General features: G+C 33.5%; 2 protein-coding genes across 5 annotated transcripts in view; one reads left to right on the top strand and one right to left on the bottom strand.

Annotated features, from left to right (window-relative positions):
- Positions 1 to 1,116: 1,116 nt before the first annotated feature.
- Positions 1,117 to 27,160, top strand: part of LOC149491048 (uncharacterized) — a 73,322-nt gene continuing 47,278 nt past the window's right edge. For 2 of the 3 annotated variants that reach the window (XM_089695698.1, XM_089695693.1), the window contains exons 1-5: positions 1,117 to 1,333; positions 19,364 to 19,470; positions 21,717 to 21,834; positions 22,452 to 22,588; positions 23,626 to 23,727. In XM_089695698.1, the coding sequence (XP_089551824.1) occupies positions 1,132 to 1,333; positions 19,364 to 19,470; positions 21,717 to 21,834; positions 22,452 to 22,588; positions 23,626 to 23,727 (666 nt within the window). In that variant the 5' untranslated portion in view covers positions 1,117 to 1,131. Of the gene's footprint in view, positions 1,334 to 19,130; positions 19,281 to 19,363; positions 19,471 to 21,716; positions 21,835 to 22,451; positions 22,589 to 23,625; positions 23,728 to 27,160 lie in introns of those variants that run through there. The other variant, XM_089695705.1, reaches the window with a different exon arrangement.
- On the bottom strand, positions 5,216 to 15,439 carry LOC149491051 (glutamine synthetase 2, cytoplasmic-like). 2 transcript variants are annotated; one of them, XM_089696341.1, is made up of 8 exons: positions 14,333 to 14,429; positions 13,462 to 13,504; positions 11,545 to 11,742; positions 9,544 to 9,705; positions 8,991 to 9,204; positions 8,275 to 8,532; positions 7,146 to 7,285; positions 5,216 to 6,347 (listed from the first exon to the last, which is right to left on the bottom strand). In XM_089696341.1, the coding sequence occupies exons 2-8, from the start codon at positions 13,490 to 13,492 to the stop codon at positions 6,199 to 6,201; spliced, it is 1,152 nt and encodes a 383-aa protein (XP_089552467.1). In that variant the 5' UTR covers positions 13,493 to 13,504; positions 14,333 to 14,429; the 3' UTR covers positions 5,216 to 6,198. The 2 variants fall into 2 exon arrangements, with proteins under 2 accessions (XP_089552467.1, XP_089552457.1); XM_089696331.1 differs by lacking the exons at positions 5,216 to 6,347; positions 14,333 to 14,429 and adding an exon at positions 15,417 to 15,439 and having other exon boundaries at positions 7,024 to 7,285.

Here is a 27,160-nt window from a genome sequence, read left to right as displayed (position 1 = left end):
TATTTTCGTAAGTATTAACAGATACACACATTATAAAATTCACTTGAACAGCTTGGACTTGACGAATAGCCGTATTGGAAACTCCTGTAATAAGTTATCATAAAATTATATTGTAATCAACAAACAATATTATTATAGTTACCTACTTATATTTTTAATTTAAAGTACCAAAACGGGTAAGTCCAATTTACCAATAAAATATTCAAAATTGAAAATTGTGATGTGTTTGACCCTTCTTCATCGAATGTTTTTCTATACACATTATAAACAACACCTCTCGCTTGTGATCGCAGCGGCTTTTTCGACATTTTCGAAGATTTTTTAGACAAAATCCTTAAAATTATTCATCAATTGCAAAGAAGACAAATAATTTGACAACCAATTTCTGGTAGACCTATACTGTCGTCATGCCTTCTACGGTCTACAGGTGCATTACTTGCTCTATGGTCTACTGTCAAATTTCAAATGGCGCTTGTCATTAAGCGACACAGCCAGCCAGTGGACAGTGGACACAGCCTCTGAGATTTTTATTTTTTGCCGGTAAAACATCGCACAAAATTTCCAGTGTTTTTATTTGAAAAAAGCTAGGAAATTAAATGAACATTTAGTTGGATTCCCGAACAATATTTTTTTAATTGTGTACATTGTGAAGTGGAAGAGTGGAAGACGTTTTTTACGATTTCAAGTCGCGATATAATCAATACTATTTAATTTTAGTGATAATTTTTCATTTTATTGGGAGATTTATAGGAACGGTAGTGACTTTCTTGTGGTGAGTAGACTTTCTTGTCTGGTACGGTATCAAAGACTCATAATGTGGACTATGATATATCAAATCGATAACTATAAAACGTGAAGTGCAATACAGATCCTTGGACTATTTTCTGGCGAGGTTGGTTAAAAGTACCCCGCGCATGTTCCGCCCCCGCTCTTTCGGACTTGCGTTTGGTCAACCCTGTTGGAGCAGTAGCTCCAGTGCTGTCTAGAACACACCAGGTGCATATTGCGCGCTCAAAGTCCTAAACAATTTCATTTTGAGTCAAGTAGTCTTCAACACTTGTTGCTGGTCGCCCGATTAACTCGCAACTCCGCTTGAAATGTTAATCTGCCCTGGGACATAGTTTTCTCATCATGGATAATAGAGACGAACAGGCCAGAGAAGCGCCGGGTGATCCTGGGCCATCTGGTTCCGGAATTGATACATCCAAGAGAACTCGCATTATAAATAATGGATCTAGTAGTAGTCATTCAACATCCTCATCTGACAATGACTCCCGGATGTCCCCACCGCAAAGAAAAAGACAGAAGAAATCACTCAGGTCACCATTACAATGTAAGTACCAATTCTATTTGCAATCTATGCAATTTATCTAATATCCTTGTAACTGTTTACAATCAACAAGTGTGTTAAACTTTTGTTGTATCAATAATTTTTTTGGGCGAGGACAATATTCTATGGTTTGGCGGAGATGTATGGTCTAATAATGTATCTAAGTTTCCTGTGTTACTAAATTTTAATACATTTTTCAGTAAACAATAAGTACGAAAGTTGTTCCTATTTAGACATCACAAGGCTACCATACCTTATCATGTTATCAGGGCGAACTTTATTAGGATCTTAAAAATCCCATAATTTTAAGTAACGCCTTCATCAAAGGAAGAGGGTCTCAATTTAACTGTATTTTTTTTGGGTTTCTTTCCTCAGGAAAGGTTTAACTGGGTGAATAGATTTTGATTTTTTATTATTTTCTTAACAGTGATTTATGCAATTGTTTCATACTACAAATACTTATACTTTAAAATGTCGGACACTATAACAATAAAATCATATTCAATCCTTTCAATTGCAAAAATATTTAACATTACAATGTCCACCGCCTGATGACCTGAAACAAAAAGAATTCTTGGATTACACATATTAAAGCAAAGGGTTTCTAAAATGCTTGTTATGTTTTTGAACCCAGTTTCACCAATTGCACCCGCTTATTGAGGACCAAAGACATCTGGCTCCTGATCAGGGATGTTTTTTCTCTCAAGATCTTGTTGTAAAGATGTTCACATACATTGAGTCTTTAAATACTCTTGCTTATGAGTATTTAACCCATTGAGCCCCGAACGTCCCGATCGGGCCACAACAATAGATTTTCTATTGTGTCTATGATTCCGGGGCCTGAGTTATTAATTGAAACCTCTCTATTCAACCAACTTCCAAAAAGGAGAAGGTTCTCAATTGAACTTTTTTTTTTATTTGAGCTGGTGCCGACCCATGTGGTTCATTTCAATTTCCTTTGTTATGATAATTTGAAGGAGGTATAGTGTTTTATAAAAAAAAAAAATATACAGGATTTTGCTCAAATAAGATTTTTTTCACTAATCAACAACCTTCATAAGATAATAATTCTGTCCACCGCTTACAATTTTTGAAATGAAGGAGCTTTTAATATTTCAACAATATCAATGCCATTTTTAATAATTATGAAAAATAACTGATTCAATTTTAATTAAATTTTTAAAACTCTATTTCAAAAAATTTAAGAAGTATCTAGAAGCCTTCGTGTACATAAATAAGTTTATTTCTTCTTCTGAATAAATCTTGCTATTGAACAGTTTTTAAAGACTATCTCCTCTCTTTGTATAATGTGAACAATATCGAGGTTGCTTTAATAAAACTCTAAAAATTACATTGAAATTGTTTGCAAATTTTCTTACTTTTTGCAGAAAAGGATGTGAAAAAATGTAGGTCTTTCTAGAATTTTTGGAAAAAGAGGCAGTATACCAAGTTTTACGACCTGCGCATATGTCGAAAAATATTATTTGAGCAAAAAAAACTATTCAAAACTCTTTATTTTAGAGAAAAAAACTTATTATAGATTACATGCGCAGGTTGTAGGCGTGGTCGATACGTTGACCGGGTTGCTAGTTGCAAACGTCTAGGCCACGCCCAAGCCTGATTTTTCTAGAGAGAAGAACTTCACAATAGAGATGAAATACAAAGTCGATATGTCTACGATTCTAAGAAGTACGACTGTACGAAGTACACTTATTACGTATTACGAGTTACGACTAATTATATGGAGCTTATTTCTATAGCCTGAATAAATTGGTCTGCGACTTTTCGTTGCCATCCAATTTCTAAATATTTTTTTAGGGCAACATATCAGTGAATATATTTTTTGAAAATGAAGAAAAAAGTATTCTGCCAATTGCAAGAAGTTCTATGAAAGCTTAGCTTCTTCTAAGAGTCTTGGGACCGTTCTTACTACTTGCTGATAATGTTCGTGCTAGCCTATTTGAAACACTTCAATAGATTTAAATAATTTAGAGGACGATTTTAAATAGCTTGATGCGATAGTGATGAAAATTCCCACCCTTACCCAACCTACACATTTTCTATATCTGTTATACATATATGTAAGTCTAGATTTTTTTTGTTAATATAAAATAACAATCGACACTCGCCGATTTGAGTCAAATTTGTTAGTAGATATTGCTTAGGTTTAGTATACTAGTGTAGGCAACGCAGTTTTTTTAAGTAGGTACTTGAACCTTTAAAAACTTGAGTATGTATTTGAGTGATAATTTTTAGGATATTTACCTTCAAGTTCATATTTAATAATAATAGTTTAAAAAAAGTAAAAAACACGCCTTTTATAGAAAATTTTATCAAATTAGTGTATTGTCATCGGTTCTCAATAAATTTACAAAGTATGAACGAAATCTGGCCGTTTAAAGTGGGTCAAAATCGCGCCCAAAGAAGTCGGTTACAAACAAACATACAGGTGAAGCTAATATAAAGCGTGTAAGAAAGGCATCATAATACATTTCGTAGATATGAAAAAAAAAAAAGTATTTGCGTGTTAATTTTTTTTTAATAATATCTCTGATTATTTATAGTGTGAAAATACCACCGACTCATCCTTTCACCATGAATGTCTTTGCCGACTGCTATACAGCAAGAGATTTTGCGAAGATTGTAGACTACCCGCTTTCTGTTATAGTTACGCCTAGTTGCTGTATGTAGCTGGCAAAACAGCCGAGATGATATCGCATTTTTTTTAAGTTTACAGAAAAAACGAAACCACTCTATAGTCTATAGCGTATTTGTGTGGCTCTTATAGATAGGCTCATAACGTCGATGTGATCGAATTCAGTCAATTTATGGGTTAACAAGAAATTATCTACGCCAAATCATATAACTAACTGTGTAAATTAAACTTTTCTTTTTTTTCTATTAAGTCAAATATACAATCTGTTTACAATTAAACATAAAATGACCTACGCATCATTTGCGTATATGATTCAGAGAAAATAATAATTAGGTAATATGAATAATGAATATGCATTCAATAACTTTTGAAACTAATTTTATTCTCATCTCAACATCGCTGATGTTTAGATCAAAAGTACATATTAATTATTATTATAACCTTTGCGTTCCGAACGAAATATTATCAATACTAACATTATAACACGAGTGCATAATTAAATTGTCTGTTATGGATATACATATTTAAAAACGTAGCAATATATTTTTAGTTTTCCATTCTTACATTTTGACTGCGGCTATATTAATATCTAACACATAATGCAAGTTTTGTTGAAATGCAAAATAGTTCTTTTATGTGATTTTTCAAAACGTACTAGGGTCATTTCTTTCATACAACGTTGCGAATGTTAAGCATGTGATTACTGATAAGAAGTATAATATGTATAATGTCAAATAACAAGCTATTATTAAATGTATTTATCAGTGCATAGGATTTCTATAACAAAACAAGATACATTTACATAACTATCTTATATCTTTGAATGTGTCTGTAATGGCTGAAAAAATTCTATTCATATTATGATATATTGATGTTTTATGGAGTCTTCTACGGTATTCTCAACATTTAATAAACGCATATATGCGAGTAAAAATAACGATAATCTTCATTTCAAAAAAATATGTAACGGCGCGCGTATTTTTAGGTCGATAAAGAAGGGGTGTAAACTTATTGAGCCGACTTTATTTTATCAAAGTAATTAGAAGAATTTCTTCTTTCTCTGAATAATAAAAATTGTGTTCATGTATGTGAAGATTATTTATCGAAGAATCATGGCATAAAATAATATGGATGCATCGACAAAACGCGACGATATTTTGGTATATATATACATATAATATGATAAGTAAAGATAACTTTACTAAAATTAAAATTGAAATAACGTGTACTTGTTGTAAGAATTTATTTTTATTACATTTTTATAATATTATACTTAATACATACTAATTAAAATAGAATTTCTCAATATTGTTTTGTTTGCCGATTTTAGCTACCGGATAATGGCTCAAGGCACATAGGTATTCAGCTACCGGGCTGAATATGCCTTTCCATAAGCATTTTTAATGTATATTATCATTATACATTATTAAAGACACAAGATAATTGTTTACAGTTACAACATTACAATACCTACTTGTGTATACGAAATTAGCTTTAAGGGTAAAAAGTTAAAGTATATCTAAATCGTAGCTCTTGTTACATTGACATTACAAAACAAGCGTGTGCGCAGCTTACCTATACAATAAGTATAATATTTAACATACACAAAGCAAAACACAATTTTAAATATGTCTATGTCGTTTAACCTACGTAAATAAAAATAATATGATGATTATGAATTTCTCAAAGATCTGTTTTAAATTTATATTATAAAAATATTCGATTACAATCTTTCTTAGATTTGTGAATTGATATCAAAATTCATACTTCACAATTACCATACTACACGAGAACATGGAATAAATATATATATATAAAAGTTTGATAACTGGACAATAATATTATAAAATATATTTAATTATTTAGCGCAATTTCATCTGTACAAAACAGATGGCATTTAATCATATTGTGGATACCTACATACAATATACGCTTGCCATAAATCATATAGGTACTTACTCAAAAATTAATTATTTCTCGACCGAAAATATATTATATTCAGTAAGGAAAGCTTTAAAAAACAAATTTTCTACTCAGTACGGACTGGTAAATAATAAATATACATATTATATTATAAAAAGCCTTTGCTTCTTTCGTACGTAACATATTATTATGAAAATGGCTTTTTTTTCGTTAGTATTGGACTTCGTTCAACACGTGATATATATTATATTATTATAAAAATGGCTTTTCTTCTCGAGTATTTAACTCTTCATTCGTCCAAAACGCAAGTCCTGAGCAGCACGTTGACGACAGCGTAAGGGTCGCAGTTGGAGGCCGGGCGGCGGTCCTCGAAGTAGCCCTTCTTCTCTGTGGCCACGTTACGCGGTATTCTTATACTGCAGCTGCGGTTTGCTACGCCTGGAAGTGGAAGATTTTGGGTTCAAACTCAAACTCAAAAATTTATTTATTCAATTAGACTTCTTCTAGAAGCACTTTTGAAACGTCATAGGTACATATTTTTAACATTTACCACAGGTTTAAAGTTGAAGAGTTTATCTTGATGTAGATAGGGCAGTTTTGCTATCGATTATATGTAACACAGTAAAACGAAAAGTCGGGTCGATTAATCTTGATTTAGACAGGCTGATTTTGCAAACGATTTTATGTATTGCCTTAAGGATAGGACAGTATAACTAAAAATTGGATAAAAATTGGTAGGTGCTATAATGGTTGAGCGTGCAAGCAATATATTCATTTTTTAATTTATATGCACACATCTCTACTCGAAAAGGTTGGGGGAAAACATCGTCAGTTAAGCGGCATGTCGAAGAATCAAAATGCGATATATGACATCTGCCGACCCGCATTTAGCAAGCGTGGTGGATTATGGCCTGAACCCTCATAGGTGACCCGTGTCCCAGCATTGAGAACATAATATATTCAAAATGATTTCATTTATTGCATACCAATACATTTTCACATAAATATTAGCAACCTTATGCAGGTATAGCAATACAATCATATTATTTTATGGGCTGATTTGTCGAAAAGTGGGTACAAAAGATACTTACCAGCGCTGAAGTCGTTAATACTGGCAGTCTCGTGCAGGCCGGTGAGGCGGCGCTCGTTGTCCTTGCCGCCGCGCGGGTCGTACACCTTGATGTGCTTCATGTGCACCTTCGACAGCTTGTCGATCGCCTTCTCGATCTCACTTACCAGCGCTGAAGTCGTTAATACTGGCAGTCTCGTGCAGGCCGGTGAGGCGGCGCTCGTTGTCCTTGCCGCCGCGCGGGTCGTACACCTTGATGTGCTTCATGTGCACCTTCGACAGCTTGTCGATCGCCTTCTCGATCTCACTTCAAACATAATGTAAATCTTAATATATATATAAATCTCGTGTCACAATGTTTGTCCTCAATGGACTCCTAAACCACTAAACCGATTATAATAAAATTCGCACACCATGTGCAGTTCGATCCAACTTGAGAGATAGGATAGGTTTTATCCCGGAAATCCCTCGGGAACGGGAACTATGCGGGTTTTTCTTTGAAAACGCGGGCGAAGCCGCGAGCGGAAAGCTAGTAAATCATAGGAAATTATTTGCGTTACCTAGTAAATTTCTTATTGGGTATTTAAAAAACTAAATTTGAATCTGTAATCTATAGATTTTAAAATTAAAACCGTTTTCCTTGGTCACGGCATCACGCGTGAACGGGTGGACCGATTTCGATAATTATTTTTTTACTAGCTTTCCGCCTGCGGCTTCGCCCGCGTTATCAAAAAAAAACCCGCATAGTTCCCGTTCCCGTGGGATTTCCGGGATAAAACCTAGCCTATGTCACTCAGAAATGATGTAGCTTTCCAACAGTGAAAGAATTTTTCAAATCTGCCTAGTAGTTTCGGAGCCTATTCAATTCATACAAACAAACAAACAAAAAATCAAACCTTTCCTCTTTATAATATTACTATAGATTAGATATAGATTATATTCCTTGAAGTACGAGGATGGTTCTTATGGAGAGAAAACGTAAATAGATACCACGGGCGAAGCCGGACCGGACTGCTAATATTAAAATATTAATACTTTAAATCACTACGAATATATCACTACTGTATTGAAAACAGTAATTCCGAAGAATGGTTGGTATACTTTGATGCAGTTGCGATTTTTTTATATAATCAATAGGCAGATGTTTGACCACAATCCCACCTGATGGAAAGCGGCGATGTGGTCTACTTGGATGCACGTCTGCCTAGAAAGAGCCTATAATGCAGAGAAACGAAACGCTCTCCATCTTACAACATAGATTTGAGGCTTAATGTACAAATAACTGAAAATACTTACACAATACCATTATCAGCTCGCATGGTTTTGGTAGAGAAGTTCATGTGTGCGCCCGAGCCGCTCCAGTCCTGCACTGGTTTCGGATCAAAGGTTACAATGACTCCGAACTCTTCAGCTAAACGGTGGAGGATGAAACGCGCGATCCAGAGGTCGTCAGCAGCTGAGACTCCCACGGAGGGACCCACTTGGAACTCCCACTGGGAGGGCATCGCTTCTGCGTTCGTTCCCGATATCGGAACTCCGGCGTATAGGCAACATCTGTTGGAAAAAGATTACGAATTATTTGAAGGTTGAAATTTAATATTTATGTATAGAACAATATTCTCATTAGCCATAACTACAGACTTGTCTTTTTGTGTATTTATAACAAAAACTATGTTAAAACATTTCGACTCTCATCATATTTCCATTCACTGCTAGAAGAACTGAAAGTTATAGTGTCACAACATTCAGTGTGATTTAAATAGTCATCCTTTTATTCCTGCGCATTTGCATCGTGTTCGATCGAACAACTTTCACTTAGTAAATTAAATTTGAGTCGTCGTCCTTGATGGAATATGTTTTTATTTGTATTCATCATCATCATCATCATTACCAGCCTTTGTTCGTCCACTGCTGGACGAAGGCCTCTTCCAATGAACGCCACTGAGCCCGGTCGACGGCCCTCTGCCGCCAATTGTGACCAGCAACAGTTATTTGTATTACGGGTTACTTACAAATAATGCGCCTGTATAAGGTCCCTGGCGAAGACCTTGTTAGCGCCGACGCCGCAGTAGTAAGGTCCCTGCGGGGGCGGGCAGCCGCCGGGCGGCCAGCCGAACGGCCGCAGGTCGGCGTCCAGCAGGATGTACTCCTGCTCCACGCCGAACCACGGCTCCTCGTCCTTGCACTTGTCGTACGCTTCTTGGCATTTCACGCGGTGGTTTGTGTCTTGAAAAAGATTTAAATTAATCTTTAATTGTTTGGTTTGCTGGATGTTACAGTTTTAATTATTTCTATTTGGGTTTATAAGCGATAAAAATTAAGTATTGATTCCAATGTGAAAGTCACTTCAAAGTTTGGAATGAATATTTTCGCTCTTGATTAATATTAGATATTAAATTCGTCTATGATTGGTTTAATAGTTAATATTTACGTAGGCTTTAGTCTGCTGATTCTATTTTTGAGCTGAATCGATCGTCTCATTAGCTGATGTTGAAGGTGAAGTTATTGGAATAGATTCGTCTGGAATTCTAGGTACATTTGTATATAATTAGCCAGGATCAATACCTGCTGGTTCCATATTGTATTTGTAGGTGTCGCACATCACAAGGATGTGGTTGCCGCGTCTGAAGGGATCCTTGTAGATGGCCTGTGGTATGAGATTGGTGTCCGCGTTCTTCCTGTCAGCTTGGCCCGTGGAGCTACCGTCGAAGTTCCATACTGGTAGTTCTGGAAGTATTTAAATAGATATGTATTTCTGTGATTGGTTTTTACACTCTGTTGAGGCATAGGTAGGATATTAGGATTTAAATGAAGACATAGCTAGATGTACAAATTAGTTAAGATTATAATTATATTATGCTTTTAATAATTGATTAACTCGTTATAAAAGCAACAGAGGAAGATTTATTACGTGCTTAGAATCAATCTGGATGCAATTTATATTATGTATCAACGATATTGCATTTGCTGCGCCTTGGGAATTCATTGTTATCGTATTATATGTAATACGATGCATGGATAACTATAATAATAAGAAATAAGATAATTTTAGTAGGTATACGCAGGAAATTAAAGGTTTGTACTAAAAGGTTTTAGCTTCTACTATAAAACCTTTTTATATGATTTGAATTTATTTTAGAATGTAGCAGTTTTAACTACCTCAAACAAAACAATGAACGTGTTCATAATTATTAATTTTATCAAATTAAAAACAATTTTCATAATATGATTCCCTAATAATTTTCGACCATACTAATTTAGGTACAAGGGTCGGTCCCCTTCCTTTAGGGTCTACAACGAACACAATAAATCTGGTTCATGTTAAAATTGGGGTTTGCATGGATAGATATAAAGGCGTATATGCGTAGTAGTTAATAAAAAAAAACAGAGTGTAGTTTTTACCTGGATCTAGAATCGACCGAGGTGACTACGTATAAAAATAACATGTAGTTTTTGATTTAAATCGTAACCAACAAACACACAGACTTAATCCTTTAATTAAATTTTTATGATATATGATAATATTATTTTTAATTTTGTGAAATGTTTCTAAAAAATTCTTTTTCTTATAACTGCTCAAAACCAAGTGTCCTACTCCAAGACTTGTATAGTTTTTATGGCCCTTGCTTGGCTTGAGTCAATAGAAAAAGATTCCCTGCCCCATTAGCGCATCGGTCCTCGTCATCCACTTTAATTAACAAAACATGTCGTTAGTGATATTTACCAACGTACCTATTCGGTAGGGCTTCACGTCAATAGCTCGTAACATGACGTTATTTTCGTAAATCTCACCCACATGTTTTCAAAAATAGATTCTATCGCTCGATAATTAAACTACGACATTATTGCCAAACGCTAGCGTCGCCTTATCAGCGATATCATGGCAATGTATAGAAATCCCTTGCAAACAATGTTATTTCTCGTTTTATTACCCACTTTTTACGGGCAGGTATGTTTTTTCTAGATAATGTCACATTGTACGCTCAGAACTGTACGTATAATAAACGAAATAATAAAAAGGTATGGTATATAGGTAATAAAAACTATTTTATTATTTAGGCACCTATATTTAATTTGTCAATACATATACCTAAGTAATCCTTTCCTATCCTCTACAAAAAATACAAACATACCATTTAAATGATTACATTAAAAATACAGTTCAAGAAACATGGTATCATTTAGAACTCCAGAAAATAATGAAGTCATAAACACCCGTTGAAGTAAAGCAATTTGTATATTGCCAACAAATCGACTTGAATGGAAACCGTACACTTTAATTAGCAAGAAGCCGCACCCCTCTTTGTTTAATGCTTAATACATTTTACGTGACGTTAGCCTTAATGACTCCTTATCATGGAATATAAGCTATTCGAAGAAACACTCATAATGTAATGGATCAACATCTAAGACAGTTTACGAAAATACTTTTATTTTGTCCCTAATAAAAAGGAGATATCCTGCAAATGGCACATAGAAAGGTTTATTTTCTCAATTGGACTTTTTCTAGAAGTTTGGAATCGTCATAAGATACTACTACCCTTTACCACAGAAGTTAAAACGTACCTTTCGGATGTCTGGGTATGAAGTTGAGTGTTCGATCCTTGCATCTTAAGTTTTCTCCTGTGCCATCAATCCAAATGTAGGTGGCTATTATTTTCTCGTGCGGAATGGGCAGGTCATGGTACCGGTTCAGGAGAGTCTTGGAGAGAAAGGCATTCGGAGAGTTCGTTAGAACTGGTCCGGAAAGTATTTTGGGATTATCTGTAATAGAATAACATGTCCTTTCTGAAGTTACTACGCTCATTTGTTCAATTGTACCAACACTTTTAATTTAATAGCTTTCAAAAGATCAGTAAACTCAACTTACGTTCGTGCCTAGTAAAGTTTTTCAATGGCTCATGCATAAAATGGTTTTAACAAATAATTACGTTATTATGTAATATATTATTGTAATACAATGATATAAAAATACTTTTATAAACAACGATGATGAAATAAATGATAATACTAAGATATTATTTTCATATCCGAAATTATTTTGATTTTAGTCATCTTATTATTATGATACTCGTGCGCATTTAACTTCAAAGATATAACAAAATGTGTTATCAATGAATTTAATGAAATAACTGACACTTATTATGGCACAATATCTCTAGAGACAAACTTTATACTCAATTTGGTAAGTTCCAGATTAAAAATTGGGGTAGGAAAAAGTAAAAAAAAAATGCAAGAAAGAAAAAATAAAGAACTGAACTTTTAAATTTTTTCTCTACGTAGAATCAATTTCTTTATGAAGGACCAGTAAATATCTGCCATACAAAATTTTAGGCTTTATATACCTTATATACACATTGGTAGATAAAATAAATCAATAACATACACTGGTTAATGCAGGATTTTCATATCAACCGCACACTGAAATTAAATTCTTGTGGCTTTCGGTTCATACATGCTTCAGTATTTATAGCAAGGCTGACCTGGTAATTCTAATAGCTGATATTTGATATTTATCTATATGGAATACTAGAGGTCCCCCCCGGCTTCGCCCGTGATACATATTTCGCAATAAAAGGTAGCCTATGTCCTTTCTCGGGTATCAAAATATCTCCATACCAAATTTCATGCAAATTGGTTCAGTAGTTTAGGCGTGATTGAGTAACAGACAGACAGACAGAGTTACTTTCGCATTTATAATATTAGTATGGATTTACAATTACATTTTCATATTATATTCGATATCCTGTCTTATCGTGGCATACAAGTTGTTTTTTTTTTGCATTATTTATCGAACGCTTTACATTACAAAAAAAAGGGGTAAAACCATAGAAACTTTGAATTTAATTTGTTTACTTGCACTTGGTCTAACCTCGGGTTATAGTTAGATTAACTGACAGGAATTATGATATTTTTTATGGACTTAAAGTTGAATAATTATTTATTTATTATTTAACTACTCCTGGGGTAAAGAGACGAATTATATTTTCACTTTCTCTCACTCACATTTTGTAAACATGCTTGAATCCTCATCAAGTTGATCATGATATATTTCCAAATAGTCAGAAGAACTTCTAGACTAATATACTAAATTTGTCGGGACATACGTAAGATCGCTAATGGTAGGTAGGTGGATAATGTAATTTATTTCTCATCATTTGCGATTAAGTGTAACGAAGTTATTGATAGTAACATGTATTAACATCCCGGAAATATGAGAAGCCATTCCAAGTAGGTATATTTTGCAATATCCTCTATACATTTTAAGGGATTGTTAATAACAAAATTCCTTAGAAAACTGGTCACCAATTTTATGGTAAACATTACGCTAGTACCTACGCTAATATTAAATGACTGTGTAACTAAGAATTGTTAATTGTAGCCAGAGCAAAGCGTAGATAATACTGATATCGGAGTTATGACTTAATTTCGCTTTTACACATTTTGTACGAACTCACTAATAAACGAATTTATTATACTCACGTTCAATCGGCACTTGTGTGGTGTCTGACATGATTGCGGCAATCTATAAAATAATTAAATAAATGAATAATAGAACAATTAAATGCAGTAAATAATAAACAAAAAATGAAAAAAAAAAGTTGTAAAGCAGTGCAATCAAAATTATTGGAAGAAAGATTATAGGAAGCTCCAACACGACGTGTAGGCAATTTAGTGTTTAGATAACAATATGTAATTATTTCTCAATGATTATATTGTTCAATGTTCAAGCTTATCTCTGTGCAAACTTTGAAAGTTAATTAAATCACTACACAGCTACAAACTTGCCTGAAAGTTTAGCTAGATATTATTTATTAGTTTGCAACTTGGTCCATGTTTTGTTTTAAGTTAGCGTTCGCATAGCTTACATCCATATTCAATGTTATTTTGGAATATTAATTGTATAAATTACAATAAGGAAAAAAACACCGTGTCTCTTTTTGAATAGTCAGGCGCATAAATCAATATATATCAAATTAGATCGCAATATGATTCAAATGAAACAGGTTTTAATTACGTTTTAAAAAAATGCGAAAATATCACTGCTTTTATTTTAGTTTCTTAAACTACAGATAAAAAAAAATATTTTATAGATTGTAGTTAATAATATAAATAATTCAAAATATTATATTTTTTATTTTTACCAGTGAAATAAATATTATTTCTAGGCGGTATTCTGATAAAGTTCACTCGTTATAAATCAAAGAAATGTTGAAAAATACACTCAAAAATAACAGAATAAAACTACACTATTCATAAATAATTAAAAAAAAAAACAATTGTCGCGATGCTTAAACTATAAAAGATTTTTTTTCTATTAATTTTCAAGTTAAGTAATAACAATGTTCATTACCTGTAGCGTCACGGAAGTCTTAAAATACACGACCAATATCCGCGCTGGCTCAAGATTGACTGGTGTAAATTATATTTGTTTTGTTGTTATAAGAAGCCACCAATACGAAGCACGATGCGCTTGCGTAATGGAAAATAAGACATTTTCTAATTATAATAAGTTTTTTATTGGTGTGTATATTATGTGTGAGTATGTTAGTGCATTAATTGGATATTAAGGAGGGTTGTTCTACGGCGTTGTTGTTTTTTTATAGTATTTATTTGATACTTGGAGGTATAAAAATCTGATCTGTTGTCATGCGGTATAGATGTTGTTATTATTTAAATATTTTACCCGATAGCAACGACAAAGGCGCATTAATTTTGCGCAGTTATTTAAATTGTTTACCGAAATATGACGATATTTTTATTGGAATAACAAGTTTTATTATTTGCAAGCGGTTCGCATGTATATAACCTATTTTTTTTAATCAGATTTGTATTAGATATCTATATTAATATTATATTTTAATAGTATGGTAAAAGTATAGAATAAGTAGCCCATAATTCTATAATATGGATTTTGTTTTTCGTTATTACCGTATTTTGTTTTGGCGTGGAGGAAATAGTCGTAATAATATGTCATTAACAAATTGTTGTCATTAACTAAGTACAGATCCAATCTTAGGTGATAAAACTAATGATTATTTTTCCGTACACAAAATAGCGCCCGTATCGTTATAAGTAAATATTTATACGTCTATTACACTTAGTTTGAGTATTTATAAATTACCTACTTGTAAGGATTCACATAATGTTTTTAAAATGTAAGTAAATTTGGGAAAAAAAAAAAATCTAGTATATCTAATGAGTGATGTCTAAAGATTTCAATTTTCAACCTTGGACTTTAAACTTTCTATATGTTTTTAATACATATTAAATTAATGAAACCGCCACTAAATCTTCATACAATTTGTGCCATTTTAACTTACAGATAAGCAAATGCAATAATTGTAGACAATAGTGACAAGAGTAAGTTAGGTAAGCTAATGGATAGATAAAATAGGTTCAATATTCCTACAAATTAAAATTTGCTTTATATTTACCTTCTTGATAAAAATCTACGACCACGATCACTAGACGATGTAAACTATTGCGTTCGAAAAATGAACAAAGTCTATTTTAAACATTTAAGGGGTTTGGCCGAGTAAAGAATCTATTTAAGGTTTAGAAACATTAACTAAACGTGTTAACGGGTTTCCATAACGTTATTTTTTCGTGTACAATGTCAGTTCTTTTGTAGGGTGAGAATAGAACAGATGTTTTATTCTGTATACAATCATTAAAGTAGACAAATAGTGGGCTTTGTTTTGTTTCATAGGAGAATATAAAATGCAAATTGTCCACACACACACATACACAAACTCACGAACACGTATATAAACGTACCTATGTATCAATAACATATCCAAGATTCCATCCGCGTTTAAAATCATTTGAAGGAAATTTTATTTTGGGGCGAACCAATAATACGCTTGTCGGCTCTTACAAAAAAATTGGTTGAAATAGCGGATTATTTTTATTTCACAATTCCAGAAATTTTCAGAAAGATGTGATAGAAAGGAGTAAGGAATTCCCTCCATCCCAGGATCGGAATGTTCAACACAGGATAAACCTTTGAGTTCATCTAGTATAAATAGTGACGCTAACAAAGAACTATAATTATGGTCTATAGGGTATATATTATGGTCTTACTTTGTGATTTTAATTCAATATAAATTGTCCATTATATTTACCAGCTACCTTCAATTGTAGATGTTTATTTCTAGAACATTTATCGGAAGCGCCTATGTGTCTTCACTGTGGAGACTCCACACTTCTCTGGAACATATTGTGGGCGATAAAGATGAACAAAGATTTATATTCTTCTTGCTTTTTTCTGTTTGTGAAGTAATCTTGTGGTAAAAAGTACATTGTGGAATGTTTTCAAAATATAATTTTCATATACCTATTTTAATAGATTTGCGGGGTTTGTCGGCCCCATCTTGGATATATATGCAGAACAAGAATTGCATACATTTTAATGAGATATCTGCATCTTTGATCTCCAAGATCAACCTCTTCTTTAAACCTATTTCAGTCGGCATTATTGAGCTTGTTTATCCATCGAGGTTTTTGCAGTGAAACTTCTTTAGGTGTGCTGAGAGAAAAATTTCAACGTCGCGTCATGGAAATACCGTCATGGAGTAAGGCGACGATTTTGGTATCTTTGAATCTTGCCAAAGAAGTTTCACTTCTGACACGTATGCTCGCTATATGCTCTTTTTCATGTATTATATTATTTAAATACGTAAGGGATGTTACACAGGTATATGTTACGTATAAAAATAATCAATAATAATGGTAAATTATCAATACCAAATGTTGTTCAACGCCCACATCAAGGGGGTGCGTAAGAAAGCTGGCTTTGTTATGAGCTGCATCTATTACCTTATCAACAAACGTAGTCAAATGTCCCTTAGAAGTAAGATGACACTTTACAAAACTGTGGTCCTCCCATACTCACTTATGCTAGTGTAGTTTTCGTGCATTGCGCTCCCAGGTCCATACACAAGCCGATTCAGTCGCGTTTCATGAGAATAGCGACTGGAGCGCCCTGATTCGTGCGTAATGTCGACCTGCATAGGGACGTAGAACTCCCACTATTGCCCAATAGATGAAGCAGGCGTCTAAACGCTACCTTGACAAGGCTAAATCCCAGCCGAACCCATTGGTGACAAATGCCATCGCGTACAATGCGTAACCTGATCCCACTCGTCATAAGCGGCCGAGACACGGCTAGACTCGGCGATTGAATCCCAACGAGCAAACCGCGACAGCTCACAAAGCTCAGCAGAAAGCGTACACCGTCTTCGCCTGCGAAGACGAGATCCCTTGTTCCGCGTTCCTGCGCCCACCCGGGTGAGCGCCCGACCGACTAGGGCCCTTCCGGCTTCCTCCACACAAGCAACAGCCCAAGCTGAGGTTCGTGATCCCCGTCAAGGGGGGACGCCCTTGCGCATGTACTACCACCTTCCGTTCACCCACATGTTCGCGTTAAGATGTAGAAGCCCTTCTAGCTAACATCGAGAAACACCACACAAAAAATAAACCAAATGAAGTTGATAGCTAACACCCATAAATATATGAATCTCATCCTGGAGATCAAAGAGAAGCCGCACTAAAAATTTCATTAATTCGTGGACGTTATGTTAGCTCACATGCATAAAATATACATGTCGAAAAATCGAAAATATCTAAAAGTTAAAGTAGTTAAAAACATTAAAAAAAAGTTATTCGGCAATACTTTTCCTGATACCATTTTCCCAGTATGGTGCGCATTTAAGTCACCAAGTTTTAATAAAGGTAGACATTGACGGTTGACCTCATTGTTCTTGTTCGCTGAACATGAAGAATATATTACAACGATAACGATAGGATTTTGTATCTTCATATTCACACCCACTATCTTGTGTAGAACTTTTCTGCTTATATTTTTAATTGTAACATGTACCTTAGCTGTATTACTGTGACAGGTGTTGGATGACCTTATTAAATAAAATAAAATAAATTATAAGTCACTAGCTTTCCGCCCACTTTGTCTAAAACATAATAAATTATACACTAAAACCTTCCTCTTTATATCTCTAATATCTATTAAAAAAAACACATCAAAATCCGTTGCGTAGTTTTAAAGATTTAAGCATACATGGGGACATAGGAACAGAGAAAGCGACTTTGTTTTATACTAGGTATGTAGTGATAACTACCATCTATGTTTTCAGTAAAAATTGATTCTTTTCATCATCCAATTCTTCCCTTCTAAAACGCCGCTTTTTTTGGTATACCTAACTACTCTCAAGTCTCAATAAGAAAATTTGTGTTTTTTGTATTTGTTATAGTTTGGATTGTACAAACGGAACAATCTGTCTGAATGCTTTATACAATATACATACTTTATATATATAAAAAACGAAATATGAAAAACTTATTTCAATATAAACACTGACTATAGAACATAAACAAAATATATACTTACAATTATTATAAACTAATATACAAAACTAAACTCCACTGGCCAAACAAAAAATTAAAATATATACTCACAAAATAAGTGCCGCTTACTTCGAAACTTCCCGCGCTTTACGTAACGGTAGCGACAAGCGTTGTAGTCATTGACAATGACGGCTACAATTTTAGTGTCACTTTGACATGCTGTCACATTGCCATAGGGTGTTAAATGTTAATGGCGATAAAAACATTTATCGATTGACAATATAGCGATTAAATTTTTAATATTAATATATTATAAAAATTAAAAAAGTTAATTGTTAAATCAATCGAATTTTTAATGATAATTTTAAAATCTTTTATCCATTTTTTGCCCTTACGTCGAAACTTGCCCGTGTCTAGAATTCAAAATTAAAACGGGTGGTAAAATATTAATGAAAATAAATTTAAATAATAATGCTTTGTTCTTATTTATACAAAAATATTTAATAAAAAATGTTCACAGGCTCATATAACAATTTGATATTCATATAGCAGATGTTCATGTTCAAAGTGAATTTCCTTTTATATTATCTACATGCAATCTACCTAGTTCAACGTTATTTCTCTCCAAATAATCAAACATAATTATTTTATAATCCATCATTTTGTCTGATAAGATTAAACTGATGAGATATCTCCATAATCCTTGCGGTGTATTGCGGGGGCGTGGGTATCGATTCTCGAATGTATTCGATTTACCGGTTGGCTCAAAGGGAGTAGCAACGTGACTAGCGATGGCCATACCGAGTTTTCGTTCCGTCAGCCGACCCAAGATTTGAGGTTTCGATTCAGCTGATGACTAATTTTTTCTTCGATGAACGTGTTAAAACAGTCGAGTTACATAGTTTTTGTTAATTTTTTATTTAAAATTTATTAGTGTAAGTGTATATACCGATTGCATAGAGAATTTACGTCGCGATTCCGTATGTGACTCATTTTAAGTGACTCCATTTTGTTGTAGTACCGCCGGACTCGCAAGTCGCTGGCACAAGTAGTATGGCGGATATGATGCACTTTACCATCAAAACCCTGGATTCCAGGGACCATCCAATGGAAGTACACAAACATGTAAGTATTTATAGTTTTTATATAGTTTTTACTTATAGGTTATGATAGGAATAACCAAATAAGATTATGTCAATTTTTTTGTTTGAGATATGTGATTATTTCTAAAAATGTATGCGATTGTCATTATAATATGTATTTTTAAAGTAATTATTATTTTTTGGTATAAATTATACAAATTAAAATGTCTATAGTACAGTACAGTGAAAGGGTCAAACAAAGGTGTCATGTAAAAGTAAAAAGTATCATGCATAGCCACAAGGAAAGCATTTGAACCGCATAAAATTTAAATTATTCGATTAGTTATATTTAAAAAGATATTTTTATTTTGTCAGGAGCACTCCTTTTATTTCAAACATATCTGAGCTGCTCATCTGGCTGCCTTGCGAATGTTCTAAAATATAACATTTAAGTTATATTGCAAATGATTATTTATATAAAATCAAAATATAAATTTTATACATAATATGAAAGATATCTCCTGTTTTTTATATAATTATATATTTTTCATTTCCAACTATACCAGATAAAATCAGCAGTTATAAGTAATAAATATTCATAATTAAATAAAAATGTATTTATAGTAATAAATAATAATCTATTCTTAAATATATATAAAATACACATTGAAAAATAAGATTTAGAGCTAGCAAAAGAGAATTGCTGTGACTAGGTTAAGGTGCTGTTGCTATTGATTGCTTTGCTATTTATTTATTTTGTTCTTTCTACTGCTTTGGCGTATATATTTTCTACTAATTTACCTTTTTTTTTGTTCATGATATGTAAATGGTTATTGCACATTCTTTATCATTGTTACCAAAACAAAATTACATACTTTTCAAATGAGATAAACTGTGTGCATATAATATTGACGATAGAGAATGTCAATTGCTTTTTACAATATTAATAATTATTAGTTTGTTTTTTTTTAAATAAACAAAATTCAATACATTATATGAATGATACTTAGGTATAAGAAGCTGAATGCTAACAAATTAAGAAAGTATCTTTGATTTTTTGAATCTATTCTATAATATGTATAAATAATAAACCATTTAAAAGGCACCGGGAGGAAAGCAAAGCAGTGTTAATGATAAAAAGTACATTTTTTTATTGAAAAAATAAAATTAATTATATGAATAATATATGAGTATAAAATAAAATCTGCTGTGTGGGTAATCAGGTTAAAAATAATGGTTTTAGTCTAATATTGACTGTCTTGATGGATGTAGGTATGTTTGTGTCCCTTTCACCGGAAAACTACAGAACAGATTTTGATAAAACTTGGCTGTGGTGTCAATAAGTATCAGTTTGATACATAAGCTAGCTTTTGCCCATGTGGCACAGTTGGTACTAAAATATAATAAAAATATTTTAATATTGAATAATATTTGAAGAAGCATTGCAATTGTTTCGTGAAACTATAGAAGTTTAATGCAGTGCAAATGTATTTGGGTGCTCCCATAAGAGTTTTTATATGAGCTTTGCAATATTATCAATTTTTGAGTGGGTGGGTCCTCACAGAGTGAGCAGCCTTGAGAGGCAATGTTGCTCATACGGATGGCTAGGGAACAGTGGAAAAAGTGACTTTCTTGTTTTATGGCTCCTATGTGTAAACTGGATAATACCGTTTTTGTTGTGTGGTAAATAGTAAATACCCTCTTGGTCTGCACGCTCTGTGTGGACACGCCTAGTAATTTTTTATTTTGCGCTGCTGATATACATTTTTTTATTAAGTCATTTGAATTATTAAGATTTTATTAAGTGCAATATGTGATAATACATATAGTCCTTGATATGATTGCATTTCTATTTTTAATATTGATTTAATAAATAGTTGAAATCAGTTTTGTGCAATAAAAATGTCACTGTGGGTTTACAAAATTTCATGAGTTATTTAACTTATTTTCCAAAGTGGCTATCTTTTGGAAATGCTGTTAGAATAAGGGCCGATTTTTCAATGCTTGGATAAAACTTATTCGTCGAATAATGTATAAAACTACCATTTTAAAAACGTATTCTAATTGCCCGTATTTGACAGTTTACGTGACATTTTAATATTATCGTGTAATACTTTATTGAACAGATAAGTTTTATCCAAGCATTGAAAAATCGGCCCTAAAAATATTAAATGTTAATTTTTTGTTTCCAATTACTCAAACTACCAAAGTCGATTAGTGCTGCAATGTTATCATGGACTATATTAAACATCTATGTATATAAGATACTTACAAATATTTATATTGTAGAGCACAGTACTGGAACTCAAAGAAAAAATCCGGGAGCTTATGGGTATAGAAGTGGACATGCAACGGTTGATATTCTGCGGCAGAGTTTTACAAGATGAAAAAAGAGTCGCCGATTACAGTAAGTATTATTGTTACGTGATGTTAAGTTTTCAGATCACAATAAGTTTTATAGTATTATAAAAAAATATGCTTAAACTAGCAATAAAACAACAGTTATGTCAACATATCCATCTTTGCCAACATTGAATAACAACTACATATATACACCTTGCTATACGCCTATACATACTAGTTTTAATAAAAGTAACGCAAGGAAAAAGAAATTATTTCTGTCTGCTGGATTACACAATAAAACTAATGGTCAGATTTTGATGAACAAAATAGCTATTAATCTTCGACAACATATAGGCCACAATTTGATTTGATTTTTTTTCATCTACGCATGCCTGAAAGAACGTCGTGGGTACATCTAGTAGCTAGACCATATTTATTCCCACTGCAAGGATAAAGTGACCCTATGAGGATTTAATTCATAAACCACAAAGTTTAGAGGTAAGACCTCTTAATCATGCCGGTTCCCTCACGATTCCTCCATCGCTTGGAGCAGTAGAAAAGTGGAAAACGTGCACATAAATGGGAAAAAGCTTTATATCCACGTTCGTAGGGGACAATTCTTATCGATCCGCTAAATTATTCAAGCGCGAGTTACTCAACGGTGTAATATTGTCGCTATAGAGGTGGAGGGGAAGGTGGTGCACATGGTGGAAAGAGCGCCAGGTTGTCTTCACAGCTCGCAGCGACCGAACCCACCCGCCGGGCCCAACATCGACCCGAGTGAGACGACGTTCTCGATACAGCAACAAGAATATCTGGTGAGTGTCTGTTTATTGCTCTCCAGACTGTATGTAAACGTATCTTTTGTATGGAAAAATAAGGGTTTTTTGCCACTTTTGATTAATCATTTAACATTTTGTGTAATTAACTTTGCTCTCCAGATTATAAAGTGTTGTTAAGGTATCATTTAATGAAAAAATAAGGGTGTTTTGCCATTTTTGACAGATAATTTCGTGTACTTAACAATATTTCAAGAGGCTTTAATAATAACAATAATCGTTTGTAATAAAAAAAGTTGTGTCTCGTGTGGGGAATGAATTATAAATCTGTTTCGCTGATCGATTTTCTTTAGGTATAACTAGTCACGTAGTCAGACTTCGTTGTATATTTAGTAGAATCCAGGGCCCCTCGAAGCTACGATCACGCGTTCACTATAACTATAAAATTGCTGGATTCCAAATATCTTTTTTTTTAAATTGATATTGCCTTTAAACGATTGTCTTTGTGTTTATATACTGTACAGTAGCAGCCATTTAGTTAAAATATTATCTATCAAGATCTATCATGATCAATTATTTGACTAGAAAGACTGAAGAAAGAAATCTCTAGCATCTGGCTAGCGTTCCGTATCGACTAATAAAAACGGTTGCCCGGTGAATTTCAGGAATCTCTAGCTTCCTGCATGCGGGCCCTATCGTCTAATCTATACTAATATTATAAAGCTGAAGAGTTTGTTTGTTTGAACGCGCTAATCTCAGGAACTACTGGTCCGATTTGAAAAATTCTTTCGGTGTTAGATAGTCCATTTATCGAGGAAGGCTATAGAGCATATACATATCATCACGTTAAGACCAACAGAAGCAGAGCCACGCGGGTGAAACCGCGGAGCGCAGCTAGTATCTATATAATCTTAGATTTTATGCTTTTTTTTAATGGATAAAATCTAAGCTTATATAATATGGTTCTAGCGGTATTTTTGTTATCAGTTTTAAATACCACGGGCGGATAGCTATGTTATTGATATATAATATTCTATTGAAAAATGAGTGTATTTATCGAATGATTTTGTTAACAGTTCTCACCAAATCACTCGCCCACAATGACGAGACTATTGAACCTCAAGACGCTGCTCAGGACTATACGCACTTCCATCAAAGCTTGCAAAGTGCCAGATCCGGTAAGTTTCAATCAATCATCCTTATCGTCATATCATTGTTTATGTTCCCGCTGCTGGGACACGGATCTCCTATGAGGGGACAGCCCCCCTAGACAAGTGGCTTTCTATTAGCGTAAAGTTCAATAGAATAGATTATGAATGTATGAGATTGACGTAATCAATCGTCGTCGTCGTAATCAAACGTCCATCTCGTACATTCATAATCTATTCTATTAAACTTTACGCTAATAGAAAGCCACTTGTCTAGGAGGGCAGGACTTAATCCACCACGCTGGCCAAGTGCAGGCAGATGTCACATGTGGTTGAACTTTTTCAATTCTCAATGTATTGCTTGCACGTTCACCTGGATTCGAACTCCCGACTTAAGGCCAGTTTCTGAAATGAAAATTGATTCGATTAAGGTTCGAGAAAGCTTATGTCACGTAAAAAAATATATTTAAGTAGCATTTCAGAATGGTTTGAGATGTTCTTAACGACAAGACTGAATTCAGAAACCGGCCCAAAATCATATGTTGACGTGTTTAATGTAGATTATTGATATAATATAAATATGTTTCTTTGTTTCAATAAATTATTTTAAGCAATTTTACAACTAAAGTTTTAATTAAAATATTGTCTATTTGAGAACGGCTATACATCACGCTACAACCATTAAGATTGCTAATGAAAAATGTTTAAAAATTGGGAAATAATAACCTTTTTGTAAATAAAAAAAAAAGACGGGTTGCACTCCGGGAGTGCCGGCAGAAGTGAAAACTTGATTATTCGTTCAGCATGTTTGATATTTTGGAATGGTATCCGTCTTACGCATGGAATATAAGGGCTAAAAAAAAAGAAAACACGTCTTACGCTTTTTCGATCAGGCCACGTGTCCTGACGCGAGTTTAAGATTTTATACCCAACGCCGCTAAAGAAGTTTTCACTTCAAAAAGTTGCGCGAATCAGCTTGTAGACAAATATTAAAAAAGGAAGAACTTTATTGCTTGTTTGTTTGAAACGAATTGCCTCCGAAATTATAAAGAATCTTTCATCAGCAGAAAGATATTCAGCTCGAAAACTGGTTTCCTGCACAGAAATCGTTTTGAGTCTCTGAAAAATATGAGCGATAGATAATTGGATTCGAAAGGCGATAAGTAAAAAAAGTGGAACTTCTTAGGCAAGATTCAAAGATACCAAAATCGTCTCCTTTCCCCATGACGTGGCGGTATTGCCATGACTCGACCTTGAAATTTTACTCTCAACGCGCGAAGAAGTTTCACTTTAAAAAAATTCTATTGCACTCTCGGTTAAGCGGTGACGCGTCAGTGCTGAAGCGGCCGTGCGGAACCCTATTTTCAGCGTCAAATTGAAATTATAGAAAATGGAGGCCGAGTGCCGGGAGATGAGCCTTTTTATTGGAATTTTCCTTCTCTTTAGGCTTGCTATTTCTGTGGGACTTTCTGGTTACATAAATGTTTACTTTCTGTGAATTATATGATTATATTATAAACTAGCAGTCCGCCCCGGCTTCGCCCGTGGTACATATTTACGTTTTCTCTACGTAAGAACCATCCTCGTACTTCAAGGAATATAATAAAAAAAGAATTAACGAAATCGGTTCAGCCGTTCTCAAGTTATGCGCTTACCAACACATTTTGGGATTCATTTTTATATTATAGATCTGATTAGAAATGTTAAATAGAAGTCACTTAGAAATAATTCATTATTTGTTAATTGTTAGATATTAATTTTATTGAATTTTACCGTTGAAAGAAGATTTGATCCATTTGAGGGTTTTTTTGTGGAAAGTCGTAAAAAGGCTGAGAAAATGACCACTTTAGAGAAATTGCTAAGAATCTACTAGCAATTCACGATTCCTTTTAAGCCTATTCACTATTGTAATCTCTTAAATTTTTGGAGTTATAGTCAAGAACATTTTTCACAGGAAATTCAGTTCTTGAGTAGACTAATATTATTCTTGACTGACATAAACTTCATAACATATTTCATTACTACCCCGGCTCGGACTGGGCGGAGCAGCTAGTTCTTTATTCGTATAATTGTAGTTATATGCAATAATAAAACTGAACAGATTGATTCTTTATTTGTTGGTTGGTTTAAACGAGTAGGTAGTAGTAGAGGAACATTTAATTGAAAAAATATTATTGTATGTTGGTCAGTCAGTTTATTGAAAAGAGATACAGATATATAAGTTAAGAAATCGCTCGACGATTTATAGGATAATTAATGAAGGATGTTGTAAAATGGGAAATGATCTTCGTTGGAGCGTTGATTGACATTTCCTATTTTCTCTTTATGCGTATGAGCGTAAAAACCAAAAGGTCGTGTGTTTTATCCTAGTGAAGACAAAACTTTTCATTCTAGTACGAAAAGCCATTAGACCAACTACTTAGTAGTAGATTAAAAAATAAAATATTTTTAAAATAATTTATTTCAAAATGAGTATAGCATCTATTTTACTGGGATTGGTGCCAAAAAAGCTGTGTAAGGAAAGATCGACGCCATGGTTGTTGAAAGCAAGTTAAAAAGAGATAGAGTTTTCAACCAATGAAATAACAGGTCGCCATTACGATCCCAGTATTGATCGGTTTGTTGCTATGGCGAATTCATATTAAAATATATTCTGGGAATTGGACAGACTGCAGCTAACTCAACGTTTATTTAGTGCGCATATTCAGTGCCTGGGATACGGCATTGGGCTCGTATTGATTTTTAGTTACCTAGCCTTCGTAGTGTGCCTGGAAACTGTACATGTATATGGAGCGTAATAATCCGATACTTATACAATAGCGGCAGATTTTTTTTTTATAAATTATTAAGTCTACGATGAATTTTTTCGGCATTATTCATTAGAAGAATTCGCATGATTAGGGATTTATAAAAAAATGAAAATATATTATGTAACATCGTTAAGTTGTCGTTATTTATCTCACTTTCGCGCCGAAGACTTCATCCCATAGGTATATGAGTTGGGTTCAAATATTTGCCTATCTATTTAGATGATTATATCTTTATCGCTGCTGGCTAGAATTTTTGGGATTTGGGTCTCGTTTGAATTTCGGTTATCAGAATTATTAAACAATGCGCACAGCTATACGAAGTATCAACTTGGTGCCGTCTAGTTTTACATATGATACGGATATCCTACAAAAATTATAAATGCGAAAATTTGTGAGGATGATTCTAGGCTTATGTACCGGATTAATACATAAGCTATAGAAATAATTACGGCACAACTAGTCTTTTGTGTAGACCCTAGACGGTTATGCATCATTACATGCGTTATGTGGCGTCATGCTTGGATCGGATAATTATGAAATTTAATTTATTGAAATGAATGACATGCATTATGTAACATCGTTGTTGTCGTTATTGGAAAATAATAATGGTTCCGACAAATAAATAAATCTCCAGCTATCTCTGTCCGACTTTT

Source organism: Colias philodice, chromosome 1 (assembly GCF_061535455.1).
Source record: "Colias philodice isolate Cphi_HAF_F1 chromosome 1, ilColPhil1 Martin Lab GWU primary, whole genome shotgun sequence".
Lineage (NCBI taxonomy): Eukaryota > Metazoa > Arthropoda > Insecta > Lepidoptera > Pieridae > Colias > Colias philodice.
This window is presented reverse-complemented; position numbering and strand designations above follow the sequence as displayed.